This window comes from Taudactylus pleione, unplaced genomic scaffold (assembly GCF_031769625.1).
Source record: "Taudactylus pleione unplaced genomic scaffold, aTauple2 ptg000015l, whole genome shotgun sequence".
Classification (NCBI taxonomy): domain Eukaryota; kingdom Metazoa; phylum Chordata; class Amphibia; order Anura; family Myobatrachidae; genus Taudactylus; species Taudactylus pleione.
Window position 1 is genome coordinate 15,057,077 of NW_028284417.1, and position 23,428 is coordinate 15,080,504.

The following is a 23,428-nucleotide window of genomic DNA, read 5'->3' on the forward strand; positions in this document are numbered from 1 at the left end:
ATTTGACAAGCACTGCACAGCAAACAGGCGGCATTAGAAGTCATCTTTTATTATCTTTCCTCCCAGCCAGGTAACACATTGCTCTGTGCTAATTTGGTGTGGTCAATGTTGCTTAGAGGCGTTACTCTTCATCAACCCACAATTTGCGTAAGTAATATGAGTAATGGAGCTGACCAGCTGCACTCCATGCGAAAAATAGAAATTATTCAAATATTCAGTAACTGGAGCTATCTCAGTTGATTGCCTCTTTCATGGCAATAAAAGCTTCACTCATGGCAAACATTTAATACTATACCACCAAAATAACCATTGTTTGCTTGCACAGGACACAGAGTAAAACATACAGCATATTATAAATACCAGCAATATCAAATGCCCCTTCTTTCCCAACAATGTCCTCTGAGTACCTCCAAGTTGCTTGCACTGGTGAATAAGAGGCCCAATGCTCATTTCATAAGCTGTCCACTCAACCCAGATGTATATACACAATATCACTCCTATTGCATATGGTTGCATGATAATGCTACTCCTAGATCTGTTCTTATGTGGGGTTGTAATAATGTCAGATTGCGGGGGCGTGCGAGCGTAATCGCAGGACCCGTTCTGCACACCCGGAAACATCAGAGATGTACGTTTATCACTGTTTGATTCCTACAATGTAAACATTTGTTATGTTTATCCGGGTCCATAATGAAAGCAGGGTCCATAATGAAAGCACGGTCATATACTTTGAGCCTTCTACCAATACGGTGAGGACTTAAAGTGCAGACATTCAATATTCAGGGCATTAATTATAAAATGAGGTGTAGAATGTTTACACAAAGCATGTCTGTTGCGTAAGGCATCCTTGTGTCGAGTAGTTATACCACACCTTATATACACCACTCTTGTGGGGTCTCTATACTTGCTGTCAAAACTGTACGCTTTAAATTCTTGGAACTCATAAACAGACATATAGGTGACATAAGGGGATTTTTGTCTCACCTGTAAAATATTTTTTTCGGAGTCCATGGGGGCACTGGGACTATGGGTATAGGTGGAGCTGTAGGAGCCCGGGCACCAAATAGTTAAAATTTGAAGCAACAGCACAGGCACCTCCTCCCCTATCCCCACCCCCTGCAGCCAGTTAATATTAATAAAGCCCAAGTAGGAGGAGAGGAGTAAAAGACCTGTGACCGAAATGTGTGCCAGAAAACAACCCCTAGCCAGCCAAGGGCGTAAGGGTTGGGCACCCAGTGTCCCCCATGGACTCAGAAAAAATAATTTCACAGGTAAGACAAAAATCTTTTATTTTCTTTCATCCAATGGGGGCACTGGGACTTTGGGATGTCCCAAAGTTGTTCCTTAAAGGGAGGGAATGCTCCTATGCAGCAGTGAGCGAATGCTCCTGTGCTGCAGGGAGGATCCGTCGCCAAGACTAGTATCTCTAGAGCCGAAGGAGTCCAACATGAATCATCTGATGAAGATATGTGTAGCAGCATTGTTCCCCAGAGGAACTCAGCCCAGCCCCAAGGAAGCGTACCACACTCTCACCAAGTCCAGAATCGGCTTTCTCGAACAAGAGAAACCCAGATGAATAAAAAATTAATCTGACCTATAGAAATCTGCTCAGACAGCAAAGCGAGGAAGGAATATGTGTCTTGTGACCCATTATGCAGAAGAGGGGGCACCACGATTTCCAGGCTGATATAAAACAAAGAAGCCACCGCAGGAAAGCAATGAAGACTGTGCGGAGGTTGCCAAGTTCTGCTGGAATCCATGTGATAAAGCACTCAAATGATAAAACCCATCGGGCAGGAGAGGACGAGAAGTAACACCAGCTTTACTGGGGGTCAGCAGAGGTCCACCGAAGCTAGGGTTTGAATGGATGAAAGTGGAATAGCTCCTAACACCGGAAACAAACCATACAGGGCAACCAAGGGAAGGACATGAGATTGATTCTGAAGAACCCCCAGAGGAAAAACTGAACAGCATGCCTACGAGCAATCATGCGACAGAACCAGGCCAACACATTCTCCTTCAGAGAAGAGAGAAGGAGATCATCTGTAAATCCAATCATGCTCGTAAAAAAAAATAATACCTAGAACCGCAAGAAGGCTGCCAGATTGAGTTTCCTTACTGAGCACCAGACCAGGTAGGTACGCATCACCCAATAATAAACAGGTCTCCTGGCGCAAATCCCGATGTGCACTCTGCATCCAAAACAAAACCCCTAGGTTTTACGAGGATTGTTTTAACAGCCGCACCGTTAAACCAGTTGAGTGAGCTACAGATGAGGCCTGGGCCAAAAATTTAGCCCCAGAGGAAAAAATTCCAATGGGTTGAGGGGCCTACTGACAGTTGGCAAAAGGTCCATGTATCAAGACTTGCGAGGTGAAGCTGTGGTAACCCAAATAGCCAATCAGCCTACCCATCTAGCTAGCGGAAAACCGTCTGAAGCAGGGGCAGAGGACACATCTACTGGAAGAAACCCTGGTGTCCTCTTACCATAACAGGACTGGGCCTCTATGTAAGTTAGGTAAAGATTAACTATGTAGTGTTTTCCCATATATGCACACCCTAGGAGAGGGGAGAAAAGGGCATAGGGATGTCTAGAACTCTACAGATCCAGAGTCCCGTAGTCCTGTATAGTTGCAAAACACCCTCACCAAAAGCACAACATCTCAACAACACGCAGAAGAGATAGTGATAAACCCCAACATAGGAAGGCCCCCACAGCAATAGGCTGGAGGATAGTAAGTGGCACACCAAACAGACGGTGAAGACTAAACACCCAAGATCATAAGAGTTGGAAAAGAACGAGATTGGTTGACATTAACTATAGAACAGTGTAATGCACACTGACCTGGCGAGTGGTTAGGGAACTCAAAATGGCTCAGACCATAGCCTAGTCACAATATCCTGAGGCTGTACAAGGTGAACTCGACCAGTAGAACAAACTGATCCGCTTAACTAAGGTCCCAACGGTTCAGACTAGTATAGGAACAACCGACCATCTTCTGTCTACAGGGATGCCATAGATCTTAGGTCATAGCATACTCCAGGGAGATCAGCTAGAGGGAGAAGTCCCAATTTCAGACGTAGCACACGTATACAACAAAATATACTTATCGTAGAGAAGATCTTTCAGTACCACAGCATGCCATTCAATCCCTGAATTCTGTGGAAGCTTTACAGGTCACACGACATTATAAACCTGTCAGTTATATAAAGCAAGGTTAGGTAATGTAATGCAGGGCCGCGACTAGGGGGGGGCCTTGCCCCGGGTGACATAAATCCTAGTTTCGGCCCCAGAGTAATTAACACTATGTGAGGCAAAGGCACCCAAATCCATGTGGGTAGTGTTGAGGACATATACCTAGTAGGCAAATATATGCAATTCAAGTTGAACACTTATAGGATGAAGGTGGGAATGGTCTGCCAGAATGTAGCTTAGGCAATAAAGGAAAACAGACAAAAAGTATTAATTCCGACCCTATTATTCAGAGTAGTGTATATGACCTCTGTCGACAATTTTTTTTTCTTTTTCTTTGTAGAAAGGACACACAAAACAGCAAATCCATATATGTATGTAGCAAACGCTGTGAGGCATGAATACATGCCTATGCAGTGAAGTGTAGACAGACAGAGGGATCTGTAATGGACACATCATCTGAGCACTTTGGACTCTGGAGAGTAAAATGCGCTTCCATTATGTGAGGACATGGCCCCAACAATCACACGCAACCTATTCTGTAGGATAAGGCCGTATTAGCCTCACATCACTCATGTTGAAGACTAACAGAGGTACCATCAAGAGCATATAATAAGATGTGCACTTGGGCAGTGCAAAACATGCTCTTTTGCCCAATGTGCATGGCACCTAATGTAGTGAATATGCACTTATAAATAGTGGTATGAGTATGTATGCTAGTATGAGCATGTATGCTAGTATGAGCATGAATGCGTCATAAAGTATGAGTCTGGAACAGGAAGAACACTGGGAAATGGGAAACTTGTGTGCATCCTGGAGTGCAGTCAAGAGACCTGAAAGCGGGAACTCACACATTGCAAACTGACAGACATCCAGACTACTGAATGTGCAAAGGTACCCCTGAATATGTACCTGACATACCACAGATAAGTGTATGGACCTCCTTCTTAAACCTCCTAATGGATATTAAAGTTGAGATCAGAGTTTTTTTGTGCCTTGACTGTCATAAATCAACCTTAGTAACAAAGGTAATGGAAAATACCTCTTTCATCCATTTTAAAGCTCTCACATGTGCGGGTTGGCTTCTCCTGCTCACTAAAGCAGCTGTTACTCTGCGCCCAAGTTCATTCTGCGACCACTTGCGGTAACCATCGGGACTTATGCACAGTGAGACTCTGAAACATGCGCAGACAAAAAACATTGGACAACTGCGCAAATATCAGCATTGAGTCCGCCTCCATTAGGCCCTAATTTGTGTGTTGTGGTTGAAAAATTTACAAGGAAACAAAGTTTTAAACTGTGTACAGCCATTGCCAAAAGTTTTGAGAATGACACAAGTTTTGGTTTTCACAATGCTTGCTGCTTCAGTGTTTCTACATCTTTTTGCAGCAATTATGTTAGAAAATCTTTCTTTAAACCACAAACAACAGCCATGGCCAAAAGTTTTGAGAATGACAACAGTAAAGCATCCTGAGACCATTCATGTGTGGTGTTGCTTCTCAGCCAAGGGAGTGGGATCACTCACAATTTTGCCTAAGAACACAGCCAAGAATAAAGAATTGTACCAAAACATCCTCCAAGAGCAACTTCTCCTAACCATCCAAGAACAGTTTGGTGACGAACAATGCCTTTTCCTGCATGATGGAGCAGCTTGCCATAAGGCAAAAGTGTTAACTAAGTGGCTCGGGGAACAAAACATCAACATTTTGGGTCCATGGCCAGGAAACTCCCCAGACCTTAATCCCATTGAGAACTTGTGGTCAATCCTCAAGAGGCGGGTGGACAAACAAAAACTCACAAATTCTGACAAACTCAAATCATTGATTAGGCAAGAATGGGCGGCCATCAGTCAGTATGTGGACCAGAAGTTGATTGACTGCATGCCAGGGCGAATTGCAGAGGTCTTGAAAAAGAAGGGTCAACACTGCAAATTTTGACGCTTTGCATAATCTTAATGTAATTGTCAGTAAAAGCCTTTGACACTTATGAAATGCATGTAATTATCCTTCAGTGTACCATAGGAACATCTGACAAAAAGATGTAGAAACACTGAAGCAGCAAACATTGTGAAAACCAAAACTTGTGTCATTCTCAAAACTTTTGGCAATGGCTGTACACAGTTTAAAACTTTGTTTCCTTGTAAATTTTTCAACCACAACACACAAATTAGGGCCTAATGGAGGCGGACTCAATGCTGATATCTGCGCAGTTGTCCAATGTTTTTTGTCTGCGCATGTTTCAGAGTCTCACTGTGCAATTGTCCCGATGGTTACCGCAAGTGGTCGCAGAATGAACTTGGGCGCAGAGTAACAGGGGACTGGCTAATCAGACGCGAGCGTCTTGCGTCCAAAGGCACAGTTGTAATGGCACCGGCAGCCATGTTCAAACGGACATAGGGCTGCTTTAATGTCCGATGGTGTGACTTTTTACGCACATAGGCGGATTAGAGATGCAGCCGGTGGGCGTCTAAGTTGAAAGCCCATCAGTTGCAGCATTAGCATAAATCTGCAGTCGCACTGCACAAAAAGAGGCAATAGCAGCTGCAATAGCATGACATATCGTTCAGTGTAGGCACTAACAGGATGAGGAACGACTGTACGATTACAATGTTGTAATCGTACTGTCGTTCCTCTATCGGCAAGTGGCTACGTGGCATTAGACAGTGGAAAGTCTATTTAGGATACAAAGATATTATTCAGCAACTTGTTCAATTGTTGCCATATGATATGGATGATGTGATACTCTTCTTACGTTATACCTGTGCAAGAATACTTTATGTGATTACAGAAATTACTCAATACAGTAGCGCCTTGGTCTTGTGATAACTTGGGCTAACATTTAATATTCTACTGTTGGTACATGGTCCCACCATTATTGTTCTGGTTCTTACAAATTACTTACCTTTATTTCAGTTGATCACCAAAACAAACAAATACATTTAGAATTTAGCTAGGTTACCTCTACCTGGTCTTGGTACATGTAACCTACTAAAAATAACAATGCTTAAAATTACTTAAGAGTGTTCTCCCCCAAAAAAATTTCCAGCTGGGAGGCATCAAGAAGTAGCTGGGTGGGGACCTTCACAATAATATGTTTTAAACCCTGACCTTATAATGGTTTAAACTTGAAATAACATTTTATATATTAATTCTCCTCTTCTTATTAAAGGCCCAGTCATTTGATTATTAAAAAGCTGCAAAGTCTGTAGGATCTGGTCCTTTTTATACAGCTCCCAGATACTGTCCGCACTTGCAGGCTCCCAAAGTGCGGGGTGGTAGGCTGTTTCTTGCCGGGTGGTGCACCCGCAAAAAACAGCCTGGGGAGAACACTGACTTATCTGTGTAATTACTGTAATCTATAAAGTCCATAATATATAGTAAAATATATTAGTATCTATTTTTATCATTTGAATGGAGGAGCAGATAACATACATATGAGGGGAGATCCCATAGAAGTCTCACATGATATGTCTGAGTATGTTATGGTAATAAAGCATTGCTTTTTTTGTAAAAATAAGCAATGATTACAGTATAATTATTAATTAACAGTCTGTGCCCCAGTGGAGCTTACAATCTATTTTTCCGTTCCGCACATGAACGAAGGAGCACGACATGCAAGACTCCTACAAGACCTTGTGCTTAACTGAATCCTACAAAATCTATGGAATCCTGCCAATTTTTTTTCTATTCATTACTGCTGATAATCAGCTTGTGTACTTCGTTTCATATGTAGGGGATCACAATGTTATAGTAAGTCTTGTGGTGCATGTAGATGCTAGATACAGTTATACTGTCTTAATGTTCACAAGGAGCAGGGATAGTGTGGTGCCTTAGTGAACTCCTCTCTGTCCTATAAAGACTTTGTGAGTCAGGTTTAGGTGCCTAGATATTGGCATATAGAGTTTAGGTTGACATGAGCACACATTACCGTAATGTTGCTACATTTATTCCCACTGTAGTTTAGGTAGTCCCTGCCCAATGTACACAGCTACTCCTATCCCTGCCTTGTCTGTTTAAGTGTTTGTTTATTTACTGTATTTATGAGATCTGTTGTCTGTACATAGAACTTTCTAATTTCCAGCAGATGTGACATTTTATGTGGGACCTCACATTATCTAGTTTTTCATTCAATAAACTCTGTTCTTGATTTAAAAAAATTTTTTTTAAACAATAACCTTTCTGCCCTACTCACGTCTTTCAGTAAGAGTGACTTCACACATCTCCTTCAAGCGTACAATGAGGAGCTGGTCTGCCATAACTAAGACATTGCATATAAATTCCACATTTGAAGACCCTGAAAAAAAAAGAAAAGAAAATTAATATCTTACAATTACAAATGGCAAGTTGTGTATTTTAATGACTTAATATGAGAAATAACAATGTGCAATTAAACTGTTTTGTAGATTTCATTCCTACTATAAAAAAACCTAAGAGAAAAAATAAGACATCTTTGCATTTTAGGAGGAGTAGAAATAATTCACAATAATGAAAGTATCAGGTTGCTAGAAATTTATATTATCACTTAACAACTTTTCCAAGCTCTTTCCCGTACATAATTCACAAAATGGCTACCTCCATTGTTTGTAGGAGCCCTTTATACTTAATGTATTAATGTATTAAATTATACTTAATTTCAGTTCAGAGTAGGCTGCTGGGCCGTTTAGTATCTGAAGTGTTTAGTTCTAAAGTGTATTGAGCATTTAAAATTAATATCAGCGTTAAACCGAAGGAAAACTGAGTGCAAGCCAGCACTTACACAGATGGACTACACTCAAGCAACACAGTGAGTCAACAAAAATAACTCCAGCAATCTGCATAACCTGCACACTCTACACCAGGCATGTCAAACTCAAAATACCAAACGGGCCGAATGTTCAAGGTCTTAAGAGTGTGTGGGTCGCAATAAAAAAAGTGTTTTATGCAATCCTGGCAGTAGGTAGGGATGCCGCTTGTGTATGTCAATGCAGTTAGAAGCTGAAGTGCCGTCCGGCGTATGTAATCCAGAAATGACCTCCTTCTCGGGCTGCCGTCTGGTGTATAATGAGCAGCAGGACCTCCATCTCGAGCTGTGCAAAACTCCTTAGTATATAGGACCCTTTAGCTGTCAGGTAGTATGTTCCTGAGGAAGGAATTATGTGTCATAGATCCGAGTGCAGTAAAAGTCTTAGCCTTGACGCGTTTCTCCGGGTAACAACACTCCCGGTTTCATCAGAAGGTGAACGGAGGTCCTGCGGCTCATTATACACCAGACGGCAGCCAAAGACAGAGGTCATTTCTGGATTACAAACACCGGACGGCACCTCAGCTCCTAGCCGCATTGACACACAAAAGCGGCATCCCTACCTACTGCCAGGATTGCCATCAACGGCAGATATTCAGGATTCTCAGGAGTGACTAAAAGGACTACAGGAGACTGTATTTACCCCGTCTGTACGGGCAGTTTTTTCTGTCATTGCTGTCTTTTAGGAATCTATCCCATCATAGAGGTATATGCATCTTGGACTAGAGGAATTCATACAGAAAGTGGACTTACATTAGAGCTCAGGATTGTGGACACATTATAGGAGAGGGACTTTACAAGCAGTTCCGCATTTCATCTCTATGTGTTCTCAGGTGCTCCTTCATCCACTAATTCTCTGATAATGTTATTTATACCTGTGATTATTTGTATCTGTGTGACATCCATGTATGTTCTTATCTAGTTATTGTAGTTTTAATAAATACATTATAATATATTGTGGTCACCTGATTTAACTGGCGCTCCACATATAATTTCTTGCTTACTTCGTTAATAGCAGGTGCAGATCCTGCTGTAGGAGCAGCCCGTTTTATCAGGACATACTAACTATGATATCAGCGCACCCAGATCTGGTTTTGTAGGTCCAAGTCCAGACCTGTCTGTAAAAACGAAAAGATCCGGGAAAGGCGAAAAGACCTAGTCGAACACCATGTAAAGTAGGTACGCCAAATCCTGTGATAAACACGCACAGAAGGCGGCTTTCTGGCCTGCAGCATGGCCCACACAACTCTTCAAGAAAATCCATTTGCTCTTAGGGTGGATGTCTCAAGAGCCACCCTGTAAAAGCGAGCCTGGCCAGGTCCGGATGTAGACATGGGCCCTGGGACAGCAGATCTGGCCACAGTGGAAGCCGTAGAGGAGCGTCTACAGACAGGCCCAGGAGATATGTGTACCATACACAGGCCAATCTGGAGCCACCAGGATCAGAGTGCCTCCTTCCAGCTTGAATTTGCGAAGGACCTAAGGAATCATTGAGATTGGAGGGAAGACATAAATCAGTGAAAAGGTCCAAGGAACTGCCAGTCAATCTACCAGGAGAGCTCCTGGAATCTCTGACGCGGCAGCAATATCTCGGAAGCTGGTGATTGTAGCGAGACGTCATCATGTCTATGTCTGGTAGGCCCCATCGACAGACTAACAGCTGAAACATGTCCGGGTGTAACGCCCACACTCCGGCATGTACGTACTGACTACTTAGAAAGTTCGCCTCCAAATTTTAAACTGCCGGGATGAGGACCGCGGACAGTGCTGGAAGAAGTCGCTCCACCCAGCAAAGAATTTTGCCTACCTCTTGCAAGGCTCCTTGACTGCGAGTGCCACCCTGGTGATTTATGTAGGCCCCCGTGGTTGTGTTGTCTTCACTTAACTGGACGTCCACGAAGGAGGTGCTGTGCCTGACACAGAGCACTGTACACGGCCCGAAGCTCCAGAATATTTATAGAAAGCTGGCTTTCCTGATTTGTCCAACGGCCCTGAAAAGGTGAGCTGACAAGTTACAGCCCCCGAAGGCTTGCATCAGTGATGAGAAGGAACCAGTCATGGATCTCAAAGGGGCATCCCTTGTCCAGATGAGAACGCTGAAGCCACCACAATAGGGAGAGACGAACTTCCTTGGGGAGAATTAAAGTCTGAGCCTTGAGGTTCGGACGAGACTTGATCCAACACCTCAGAATGAGTCCCTGGAGAGGCAGAGAGTGAAACTGTCCATACTCCACCATATCGAAAGTTGAAACTAATGACCCCAGAATTTTGGTTTGCAATGACAAGATTTTGTCTGGAGGAAGGAAGACTCTCTGAGTTCTGGAATCCAACAATGCTCCCCCAGGTGGAGCATCCACTGGGATGGAGATAGTGTTGACTTCATTCAGTTGATTATCCACCCATGAGATTGAAGAAGCTATATCGTCAGATGGATGTGATCCCTGAGCACCTCTGGAGAGAAGCAAGTCATCCAGGTATGGTAAAAATCCTGACGTCCCGGCGTTGTAGATGTGTTGCCATAACTGCCATGGACAGTCCAAAGGATAGTGCTTGTTAATTGGTAGTGTGTGGTTTGTACCACAAACCTGAGGAAACGTTGGTAATTGGTTCGTATAGGGATATACAAATAAGCATCCTGTATATCCAAGGACGCCATAAAGTCCCCTGGTTCCAAAGCTAAGATGATGTACCAAAGGGAATTTGGGAACACGGAGAAACTTGTTTCAAATTGAGAATGGGCCGGAAGGAGCCATCCGGCTTCTAAATCAGAAAGAGGCTGGCGTAAAAGCCTAACCATCTCTAGGACAGGGGAACAGGAATGACGACCCCTGAGGCCATGAGAGAGCGAATTGGTGCCTCTAAAGCTTCTGCCTTTACTGGTTGAGCAGGAAGACCAGTGGGAAAAAACCTGTAAGGTGGACGCTGGCAAAAAGTAAGGGTGTAGCCTCGAAACAGGAAGTCCTTGATCCAAGCATCTGTTGTGGTTGTGCCGAAAAGCGAAGAAACCGGCCTCCCACTCAGAGGTCCCCCGGGAGGAGGCCTGCCCCATGCTTGTCTGCTGGCTTGGCAGCTGGACGTCTGGTGGACCAGACCTGCTTACCTCTGGGCTTGGAGCTTTTGGAGGCAGAACTCTGTGTTCTTGGAAACGGCTGACCTCTGTGGACGAAAGGAACAAGATACTGAAGTCCTGGGTCTCGTATTGGTGAGACCGCAGAAAAGCTGATTTGGAGTATGCCAACGTAGTCACGGTTTTGTCCAATTCAGGTCCAAAGAGGATGTCACCCGAATAAGGTAGAGCTTCCAGAGCCTTCTTAGATTCTGTATCCGCTTTCCAAGTGCGCAGCCAAAGAGCTCTTCTGGCAGCAACTGTAGCAGCAGAAACCTTAGAGGTTAAAAGTCCAGAATCTATAGTTGCTTCAGAGAGATAAGAAGTCGCTTCCCTAACGTGTGTAACCATAGGCACTAAGTCACTCCTATGGGCGCCCAAGTTAAGACCTTCCTCCAAGGAGTCTGCCCAGCAGCCTACAGCTTTAGCTACCCAAGCAGATGCCAGGGCTCCTAGTTCATATAGTCTGCAAGAAATTCTCCAATTTCCTATCTGTAGGATCTTTAAGAGATGCCGTATTTGGTATAGGGAGAAGGGACGACCTAATAAGGTGGGTAATATGGGCATCCACTGGGGGAGGAGACTCCCATTTAGCCCTATCCGCTGCAGGGAGAGGGTAAAAGGTAACTATACGCTTGGAAACCTGAAAGCGTCTACTAGGGTGAGTCCACGCTTCCGCCAGAAGACAGAAATTCCGCCACTGACTTTTTCTGTCTGCTAAAGACAGGTGCCTTAGATATAGGAGGCTGTTCCTCTTCCTCCATTAACAAAATATACTTAAATGCTCTAATAAGCTCCAGCGGTATAAGCCGCTGTATAACGGCTCCCTGCATGCAGGGAGTGGTCTTACCTTAATCCCCCTCTGAGCGCCGGCTGTGGCTGGTGGATCCTGTGTGCTTTTGGCAGCAATGGGAGTCCGGCGACCATAGTCACTGACCCAGTCTCCAGCGCTGCGGCCACCGGCACTGGGGCTGTGAAGCGGCAGTGGGGGCGTCCTATAGCACGCCTTCCGCTGCTCACACATAAGCAAACTTTACTTTTAAAATAAAGAAATTAAATAAATATGGAGGACCACCTAAAGTAGCCTCCCTAATAACCGGTGCCCAGCTCCTGCTGCCACCAAAAACTTAAAACTAAGGTCCAGTTCACGGGAGAAGGAGATAGAGGAGTGGAGCATGGGGCTTGTGGGTAAATTGCTTTAACTATTTGGTGTCCAGTCTCTCCTCTCCAGGCTATATCCAGAGTTGTCCTTGTGTCCCCTTAGTGGAGGAAGAAGAAATAAGAAATCCTGTAACGCGAAGTGATTTTGAGGGAGGAAGTAAATCATTCCCTTCAGTCATATCCTTATACATTTCTGATTTCAGCATACCTTTTAGATGCTGCATTGCCAGAACTTTCTGGCCACCAATCTAAATCTAAGGGATGATTCAGTAGTGGACCAAATTGCAAAGCCTCACGTAAGCAGCTTTGCAATTCCGTCCTTGCAATTATGTTAATGCAGCATCCAAGGATGCAGTATCGGATAATCTGTGATCACATGGGCCGGCTGAGTGACCCATGGCGTCACGCAAGCTGGCTGCCACAGTTACAACAAAGAGGCCAGAAAATCTCCTGGCCTCTTTGTAACAAGCTGTAAACAGGAAATAGCAAGGCACAGCAGTGCATTAACTGTAGGAGCTGTACAATAGAAGTGTAAATCAGATTAGGCAAAAGAGCAGCTTCGAGATAAGACTATATAGAACTCCCTTTTAACTGTATGGCTTGAAGAACCTTTTTAATTAATGACCAGGGGATCTCCGAATACGTTTTCCACCAACTCCAAAGCTGGATCATCATATACCACAGGAGAGTTTTCAGATGCTCTTTTGCTGCCATCTACTGAACAACAACCAGTAATGGATTTGTCTGCACTATTTGTGTCACAGTGGATTGAGAGGAGGGTACTAGGCCTATTTTAGGTAGTCTAGAATGCAGGTTCCAACAACTCTAGAAATGTCACAGTCTGTGAGATGGATTGGCTCAAGATAGGTAGAGAACCCCAGTGGGTCAATAACTGCACCAGTGATATAGCCCACTTTCAGATGTGACTGAGCGTCTTCTCCATTAACAATACTAGTTAATACAGTAGCAACATAGAAGGAACATAGTGCTTCTGTACTTGGGCATTGTTTCCACAGACTCAGAAATCCCGATAGTGCTTCTCTAGTTCAATAAATGTGATCATCAACCATTGACTCAAAGGGGGCCATTTCATTTGAGAAAATATGCTGTTCTGCAATGGCATATCGCGTCAATCCACATTGCAATTTTTCAATCAAACCTCATAAAGGTGTGTACAAAAACTTGCAACTTCAGACATACCATAACTGGCTTAGATGTCCTCAGCCAAGCATCACATGGATGTAATTGAACTTACCCCATACAATATAGTCAATTGTCCTTGTACCAAAAAAACAAGTATTCTGTATATTTGACAACAAATCGAGGACCTTCTTTTAAACAATCATATTACTCCAAATTCTTCAGAATTATGTTTATGAATATAAAAAAGGGATATACCAAAAGGATAAACTAACACAGGTACATTAGATAAAAAAGAGACTTTCTGATGCTGTTCACAAAAGTCTATAGAGTTCTTCAAAGGGAAAAGGAGTTAGTTAATATGGTGATCTCAGCAGGTCATCGAATCATATGCAGTACAGTTTGTATATCCTTTTTCTATATTTACGAACATCATCTATCAAAGAGCAAAGGTTGCTTTCTTGAAAGAAGTTGGTAAACAAGATTCCTGCATTTCTCGTTAGATAAGCCTGTTTCTGGTATGGCTTCTAAGATACTGGCTGCCACCTAATGTTCGATTGAGTAAAGTGCATTTCGAGAACAGGAATGATGAATTCCTGTACGAGTTAATTGAAGGTCTATAAAATATATATATAAACACACATACAAAGAAATAGGTGGGTACGGCGCCAATAATTAAAGTAAACAGTGATGTACAATTTAGTGTTTAAAATTGTAGCAAACTTAGCCTTAAAATATTATGGCGTCAGCTCTAAGTCAATAATAAAATACTGGTAAAAGTATTGATAGACAATGGATAGAAAGTAAATTGACTAAACAGCGACTAGTTTGCTTAGTGGAGGTGTAATTATTAACATTTACTACTGAATGTGTTAGGAAGTATATATAAACCATATGAGTGGAAAAGTGTATGTGCAAATAAATAAATAAATAAATAAATATATATATATATATATATATATATATATATAAATAATTCACAATTTATTCAGAAACAAACAAAAAAAACAAGTATATAGATGAGCATCGAAAACATAAACGGGTTTCCTTTAAAATATATTTTTTAAAAGACAATAAAGCATATAGCTAAAACCCAGAGGCAATCAATAGTACACTTATAAAACCAAGAGGTATATGTTAAAAATAGCAGCTTATATGAATGTATGGAAAAGAGTATTTCTCTGCAAAGTTCATGCGGTAATGGACAAACCCACGCGTTTCATCCTGGGACTTCATCAAGGGGTTCTTCGTCCTGGGAAGTCCCAGGACGAAACGCGTTGAGTGTGGTTGTCTATTACCTCATAAACTTTGCAGAGAAATACTCTTTTGCATACATTCAGATAAGCTGCTATTTTTTAACATATACCTCTTGGAAATTACATCTTGGAAATGCCAAGACCTGCATTAGTTGTAATCAGACATCTCGTGAGTCAGTTTGAACGCTCATGGCAAGGTGATATGAATTGTAAGAGTTCGAATGGGGCAGTGACTGCCCAATGGATGGGACATTCCATTTCAGAAGTTATGCAGACATCTACGGTGTCACATGTGCACCGGAAATACCTCATGGAAGGCATTACCACCCACCGTGGACAGTGCAGTGGCCGACAACGGGTGCTTAATGATCAGGACCAGCGGCATCTGGTCACAATTATCTGTGGTAACAAAAAAGCAACACTGGCTCAAATCACATTCACATTCAATGCAGGAGGTACCAGACGCATATCCAGCAGGTCTCTGCAGAGATCTTTAGCTTCCATGGGATATAGGAGCAGAAGGCCCACCAGAGTGACCCAGTTAACACTACGACACCGGACACTGCACTTGAACTTGACTTGTGAAAACACTATTTGGACTCTGGAGTACTGGCAAAATATGGTGTGGTCCAGGGAGTCACAATTCCAGTTGTTTTTGGCTGATGATAGGGTTGGAGTGTGGTACAGACCCCATGAAGGCAAGAATGAAGGCAGGCTGGTGGAGGTTCAATAATAGTGTGTGGTGTGTTCACATGGCATGGGTTTGGTCCTCTAGTCCGCCTGAACACATCATTGACCGGTAACTGCTGCGTTGCATTGCTTGACGACGATTTACAGCCCTTCATGGACTTCATGTACTACCACAACAATGGAAAATTTAAGCAAGAAAATTCACGGTGTCATGGGTCCCAAGTTGTCCAGAAATGGTTTTAGGAGCATTTCAGTGTTCTGACGAATGGTGTTGCCACCACGTTTGCACGACATGAACCCAATCAAGCATTTATGGGACATGATGGAGAGGTTCATTCACACCCAAGATCCTGCAATGACAAATATCAGGAAGCTGTGGGAAGCTATCTAGTCTGCATGGATCAACATCTCTCCAGAGGACTTCCATCAACTTGTGGAATTAATGCCATGTCGAGTTGCTACACTTCACCGGGTTAGAGGGGGTCCTACACAATACTAGACAACTATCCCATGACTTTTTTAATTGCAGTGTAACATATACAGTAGATATATAAAATCTAATGCCCTGACTGACTGACTCATCAATGTCCAGCCCAAACCCCTAGAAACATGAAAATCAAGTATATTCCTTTCATGATGTAGGTGCCCACTAAGAAGAGATTTTTGAAATTCGACTCCTAAGGGGGTGAAAAGGGCTAAAATGTATCCTCCCCTGTGCAATGTGCTGTCTGACTGTCTCATCGTGGCTGCAGCACAGTTCAAACACCAACTGTCACCCCAAGTGCTGCCAAACATCCCTGGCAATTGGTGTGGTTCCCCTATTTGAATAGTGAGAGAAGGGAATTTGTTAAGCTGCACACACACGGGACGATTCGCTCCATGAGCGACATCGTCCCATTTGTCCCCAGCAGGGGTGTGCTCAGTGTCGTTAACGACACTGAGCACAAACACTGAACGATATCATGAACAATATCGTTCAGTGCTGGGCTCCCTCCCTCATTGCCGAACATGTTCAACCTGACAATATCACCAGGTTGGACTGGAGGTTCGGGCGATGAACAATAACGACCAAAAACAAACAGAAGCGCGCATTGGTCGTTATTGTTCATCAATTTGGGGCAGAAACTGAACGATAATTTGGAAGATTGAACGATAAGGAAATCGTTCCGTCGTCAAAAAAATCGCTGCGTGTGTACGCACCTTTACTATAGAGGTGAGAGAGGAAACTATGGCCCTGATTCAGACCCGCTCGCAGCCGCTGGCCGCTCGCTAGGTCTGTGGGGTTTTTCTTTTTATTGTCTCCAGGCCGCCCACAGCTTGTGCGAGCAGGCTGGAGACCGTCGCGATAATCGCAACCATCGGCCTTGCAATGAAACCCTGGGGCAGGGTCCACTCGGAAGGCCGAGTGGACTTCCTGGTATAATAGAGCAGGAACTGCACTACTGACATCAGTTGTGATGTCAGTAGGTCCTCCCTCAAACGCCAGGCGTTCCTAAGGGAATGCCTGCGTTTGGCCAACCATCCCCCTACACACCTACAAAACGGGGGTGAGCTGTCACTCACCATCGACAGCCGCCCCATCTTGTAGCGAGCCCCGTAGCGACTGAACTTCAGTCGCTCAACGGGGCTGGCGCATGCCGGACGCGGCGCATGCACGGATAACAAACATCACAGCGCTCGCAAATGGCTCTGAATCAGGCCCTATGTTACAAATGTGTTACTAGGGGATATATATAGTGTTCATGCTAGACTGTTTTGAATTGTTGCTGTTTTGAAAGCAAAAAGGGTGGTTACGCCAAATATTGATTTAATTTAGATTTCTCTTCTTTTCATTCACTCTACATTTTGGGAATTATCAATTTCTATTTTTTAAAGTATTCTTACTTTGCAGCATTTATACACCTGCCTAAAAATTTGCAAAGTATTGTATGAATCCATAAGGTCAGGAGAAATTCCAGTCCATGCACGGTCCATATCATTAAACCCACCTGCCTAATATTGTGTAGGACCCCTCGTGCCGCCAAAACAGCTCTGACCCATTGAGGCATGTAGTCCACAAGACATTAGCAGCAGTTCTTTTAAGTCCTGCAAGTTGCGAGGTAAGGCCTCCATGGCTCAGACTCGTTTTTCCAGCACATCCCACTGACACTCGATTGGTATGAGATCTGGGCAATTTGGCGGCCAATTCAACACCTTGAACTCTTTGCCATATTCCTCAAAGCATTCCTAAACAATTTTTGCAGAGTGGCAGGGTATATTAATTATCATGCTGGAAGAAGCCATTGCCATTAGGGAATACCTTTGCCACTAAGGACTGTACTTGATCTGCAACAATGTTTGGGTAGGTGGTACGTGTCACAGTAACATCCACATGAATGCCAGGAACCAAGGTTTCCCAGTAGAACATTGCCCAGAGCATCACACTGCTTCTGCCGGCTTGCCTTCTTCCCACAGTGCATCCTGGTGCCATATCTTCCCCAAATACACAACACACACATCTAGAAGTCCACATGATGTAGAAGAAAATGTGATTCATCAGACTAGGCCACCTTCTTCCTTAGCTCCACGGTCCAGTTCTGACACTCACATGCCCATTGTAGGCGCTTTCAGCTGTGGACAGGTCTGCATGGGCATTCTGACCGGTCTGTAGATACACAGCCTCATACTCAGTAAGCTGCGATGTACTTTATTTATATTTATTATTTATTTTACACATAATATATTTGCATGCAATGTTACAACATAAAAAGTACTCAGGTAAATGCTACATTTGCATGCACAATACACAGCACACTAATTCAAGGTATTTGGAGCATATGTGCATATAAAATATGGCAGGATATGTTAGCATGTGGGTGTACATGTTTTAGATAGTAGTCTTCATTCTAGAACCCTGCACCCGTCACTGCCCGTGCAGTTTCTCTTTACTGTCTGGGGTGTCACTCTCTGCTCTGGTAAACTGCCAGGCCACTTCACGGCTTCTCTAATACTGGCAGTCCCTACTCTGCATGATAACAGAACCCACTCTGGGCCATGTAATTATCTGTTGTAAGGACTCATGATAAAGGTACATACAGAAATACGTCCAAATTGAGAGCCAGCTTATCTGCGGAGTCACCCCTGGGTACTCCAACTAGCACTACAAGAGCCAGAATGCCCTCCAAATGAAGTGGCCTGGCAGCTTACCATGTACTTACAAATGCATGCAACAAATATCTCTGAATCTCTATTACTATATAGTTTTCAAGTATTGTTGCAGGTACAATTTAGTGTGCTGGGGGATATCAAAGGGATGCTCCCCTTTCTGTTTAGTATGACCCCTCCCCTTCATGCACCTGAAGAGTATTGCCAAATAGATTTGAGCAGCTTCCGTTTTATGTTTACGAATTGTAATATGTGAAAAATATATATGTACAAATTCATCCTATTGAGTGTATTTTTTAAACCCATGTTTATAGCACGTTTATTGCTTTTATATACTGTATACTAATGTGTCCTCATACACCTAGCCGTGAGACGCCTGGTGCGAGAGAGCCACGCTGAGCGGTAAATCGTAGGGAACTTTTCATTAAATTTGCATCTACTTTGCTCCGCAGACAGAACAAAACACCACTCAATCTGTACCAGAGATGCTGGCTGTGACTTAAAACCGCACAGGAATTAGTTTTAAATATGTACAGAGTCACAGATGAAGCACAACATAACCGGGTGTGAAAAAAAGCCGCGGCCACTGTATCGTATACAGACTCATTTGCACTCATTGCATATCAAATTATTCAGTGCAGTCTTATTAAGCGGTTTTGTCCCATTGCGACTAAGACACACATTCGAGCGAAAAAGACGCTCGGCTCAAGACAAGTCGCACAGGACCTGGCATGTTTGGCGTAACTGCAATAGTGTATGAGGATACATTTGTAGCAGTGCCTAAATATTAGAACTAATAGCAATTCTGTTCATTACAAATGTTCTGCTATGCAAATGTTGGGGGTACAAATAATGCACATGGGCTGCCAAGGGGTACCCAGGTGGAAAAGGATTGAGAACCATTGGTCTATAGCAATAAACTATATTGACCAATAAGGCCATTTTCCAGGGCTTTCCAAGGAGGAAGTATAAAAGGGCATTTATCAAATGACAAATCACAACAAACACAAGGAATGAAGAAAAATATTATGGAGGGATGAAATCACAAACCTCATTAGAAAACACAGTAATAATTAAAGTTTAATACAGCTGCTAAGACACCTCTTACTGACCCAATTATAATTTCTTACTGCAAATATCATTCAGAAAGACCCTTTATTGAACTTGGCCAGTATAGTAACTTACTACAACAGGTTGTACAGATCTGGATTACATGTAGAGATATGAATGGCAGATTTATTTACGGCAATGTCTACAGTATATGTAATCCAGTACACTCACCTTTGACAGCAGGAGCTTCATCTGTGTACATATAATCAATAATAACTTGTAACACATCTGAGTGAACAGGCATTTCTAGAGCTGTACAGCATGTTGCCTATAATAAAACAATATATACACATTGGTTTTTTATAATAAAGACAAAAAGAAAATCTACCCATATGTACCATAACTTGAATGCAACACTGTAGGTATCCCAATCCAAGGCCTTAACCCCATAGGTTTAATGGCTTCCTGTATTGTCCAGCAGTAAAGGTCATGCACATTTTACATGTAATGTGCACAGTTTGCGCAGTTTTTTTTTTATTTACAGTCAAAGTTGTACAGGCCAGACACATGAAAAAGAGTAATAGAAGCAGGCTGATAACAAGCCCTCGCATCTTAAGGTGGGTACACACTGCACAATCTCTGTAAAGAGCTGCAGAATATGTGTGCACTATATAAATAATTGGTAATAAATAATAAATAAATATATCTGCATATCGAGTGATCTCCAGATATATCTGCAGATGCATTCAGCTTTTTATAGCATACAAAAAAGGAAAAAATAAGACCATAAAAAATTATATATATAGCTGTATAATAAGCGAGAAAGTGTGTCTGTCTGTTTGTCCTTTATGCACGGCGAGTTTTGTATCTCCCGTAGCTCCACCAAATTTGGCATGGTGGTGTAGTTTGACTAGAATTAGGGATTTGCCTAGGTCTGAAGTTTGTCAGGGCCACACGCTGTCATACAATCCCATAAAACCGGGACCCTCTTAAATTACACAGGTTTTTAGGCTGACGGGCAGGTTTCATACACACACTGTCATCTCTTCCAAAGTGCTGCTTTATATAACTTTTCCAACAGTCGCATACATGAAATACAGAGTTAGTCAGCCATCTGTGTTTGCATGAAAAACTTTGACATTAAACAGTGTGCGTTAGAAGCATTTCACACACTGAGGTATATTCACTAAAGTGAGAGTTTTTAGAAGTGGACATGTTGCAACCAATCAGATGCTAGCTATTATCTTTAGAAGCTGCTAGTTAAATGTTAAGTAGAATCTGATTGGTTGCTATGGGCAATAACTCCATTTCTAAAAACTCACACTTTAGTAAATATACACCACTGTCTCATCTTACAGCAGCCGTCCCGGAGGTCTTAGCAAAGTGCCTGGCAGGTTCATGAGCAGCTCAGCACTCAACACATTCACACTGTAACAGACAGCATACGCAATCCAAAATCTTTGACCCTGGCAAAGCTTAGCGTACAGGGATTACAAAAAACAGGGCAGATGGATTGCAGCCAAACATTGCCACTGCAGGCAGGCCTCATTCTGTCTGGGAACGGGACTCCATTCCTAGCATTCCCCCCTGAAGGCAGCCCTGCTAGACATGATCTTCAATCTTTGTCTGTAGAGTGATTTCAGGGAGTGACTCAGCTGCAGACGCAGTGACAGGGATCCAGCAGATTCCCTATTACCGGGAATCTGTGCATGCGTCTGACCCATACTGCACATGTGCAGTACGGGTCTGCGATTCTGCACGCAGTCCGGCAGCAAACTGAGTGATTGAAGGTCTGCCATTTCTGGACGGGAAAGGGGAGGCGACGGCCTCAGTGTCTCAAAATAGAGGCCTATCGCCGCCTTTGGGTGGGTAGTGGAGAGGCCAGGATCTCCGTCAGCTGATGGAGATTTCCTAGCCTCTATTACTCATCTCCGGCGGGCTGCTTGCGTGACCGCATAATCGCAGCTCGGATCAGTAATGCATGCAGGAGTCGTGACGCCTTCTGCTGAATTACCATATTACAGCTATCGAAGCTGCTAACATATTAGCAGCTGCGAAAGAATGAATCACTGTCTCTGTTCTGCAGCGATTTCTGAAACTCAAGCGATTTTGGAAGCTATACTGATTTCTGTTCTGTAAGTCAGTCGGCTCCTGATATACCCCATTCCAAACGGTATGAGCGTACAGCCTGCCTGCACTGTCATTTACTCCTAATTTGCATAGTTATCCAGGGTATTTACCTCCGGAGATGCATAGGTTGGAACCCTGCCCCGTGCGGTATGCTCACTCTTGGTGCAGACCTTTTGGTTAGATGTTATGCCGGAGACCGTCACTTACACAACAGAAGTCACGCTCATTCAGCGTGTGTTCCAAGCCTTACACTGGACAGCTAGTAAAGATAAGCGTATATCCATATGCCCTCAAACGCATTTCGTCACTAATGGACTTCACTGCCGAATGCAGCATGTCGCTCCCGGCATCGGCAAGTGTGTATGCACTTGCCGAGGCCAGCACCCCGCTGGACACGATATCGGCGCTGGGTACACATCACTTAGTGTGTAACCAGCTCGTGTGTCTTATTAATTATAAGGGGCGGTGTACTGGTGCACGAGATTTTCTGAAGCAAGTTCCAATATTTTTATCTTAAAATAGGGATTTTTTTTTTCCACTACTTTGCACCTACTCAGGATTCTATTTGAATAAAATAAAGGTGCAGCAGCAACAGGTTTTCGACCTGACGTAACCCGTGTTAATGGAGCCCACTGCTAATTGATTTCAACCAATGAAGACCAATGTACATAAAATGCAATGAGCCACATAACTTGATCACTGATATTATCCAAACTCATCCTACCTCAATCCAAGTGCTGCAAAGCATGCTGTGAAAGTATTCTGCAAAAAAACAAAATTGCCAGAATTAAAATGAGTGAAATTAAAGAAACAAATATATAACAAATCAATGAGTCCTGACAATAATGAAAACATACCAAGTCTTGCACACAGAACACATTTATGGCAGTGGAATTCTTTTCCATCTTGTGATCTCATAGTCACATCACACAGTGAGGAGCTGTAACAGGAAATATAATTTCAGAATGTCAAACATAAATTTATGACTATATGTATTGATACAATTATAGATTGGTGTGAAAGCGATTTCATACATGTATTATTTATTTATGTAACACCATTATATTATGTGTAGAAACAATTGATTCATTCTCATCAGAATCTGCCCCATTTCAGTTTACAGTTTAAATTCCCTTTGACACAAAGTTTCCATAATTATGTGAGAAAAGTTACCCAAAAATCAAATCTTTTTAGAGTTTTTTTTTTTTAATTCTTAGGAAAAATGAGCGATTCACAGTCAATATTGCATGTAAGGTATTGGGCCTTTTTGGTGGCACTATTGCTATAACATCTATTCATCCAATGTTTTAATTGAATTTGTCGGTATCTGCAGAATGTCAAAATGTAAGATGCAAACATTCTGCACGGACCAGCAGGGAAGAGTTAGGGTTAGGCACTAGGGGGAGAGTTAGGCTACAGGAGAGGAGGGTTAGAGTGAGGTACTGGGGGGAGAGTTAGGGTAAGGTTACAGGAGGGGATGTTAGGGTTAGACACTAGGGGGAGGGGTAGTGATATGTACCGTTTCAAGCACCGCTGGAAGTCATCAGGACATCACCTCCCAACGCAGAAAACACAGCTGAAGCTGCCGTACCAGGTAAGTCACCACTCGACCACCAGGAACATTTTGTTGACATTCTAATCATGTCGACATTTCATCAGTGCCAAGCACATCGACATTATGAATGTCAACAAAATATACCACACCGCTAGAAATAATGTTGTAATGAATCTCCAGCAACAGCTGTCATCTTAGTCATGGTAGCATACTTATGGAAAAAC

At 43.0% G+C, this 23,428-nt stretch overlaps 1 protein-coding gene across 2 annotated transcripts in view; it reads right to left on the reverse strand.

Moving 5' to 3' along the window:
- The window catches only part of IBTK (inhibitor of Bruton tyrosine kinase), a 147,150-nt gene that overhangs the window by 76,882 nt on the left and 46,840 nt on the right, over positions 1-23,428 (reverse strand). For both annotated transcript variants that reach the window (XM_088471752.1, XM_088471761.1), the window contains exons 14-17: positions 22,507-22,589; positions 22,374-22,411; positions 19,751-19,847; positions 7,385-7,486 (exon numbers count right to left, since the gene is read on the reverse strand). In XM_088471752.1, coding sequence (XP_088327878.1) covers positions 7,385-7,486; positions 19,751-19,847; positions 22,374-22,411; positions 22,507-22,589 — 320 coding nt within the window. The remainder of the gene's footprint in view (positions 1-7,384; positions 7,487-19,750; positions 19,848-22,373; positions 22,412-22,506; positions 22,590-23,428) is intronic.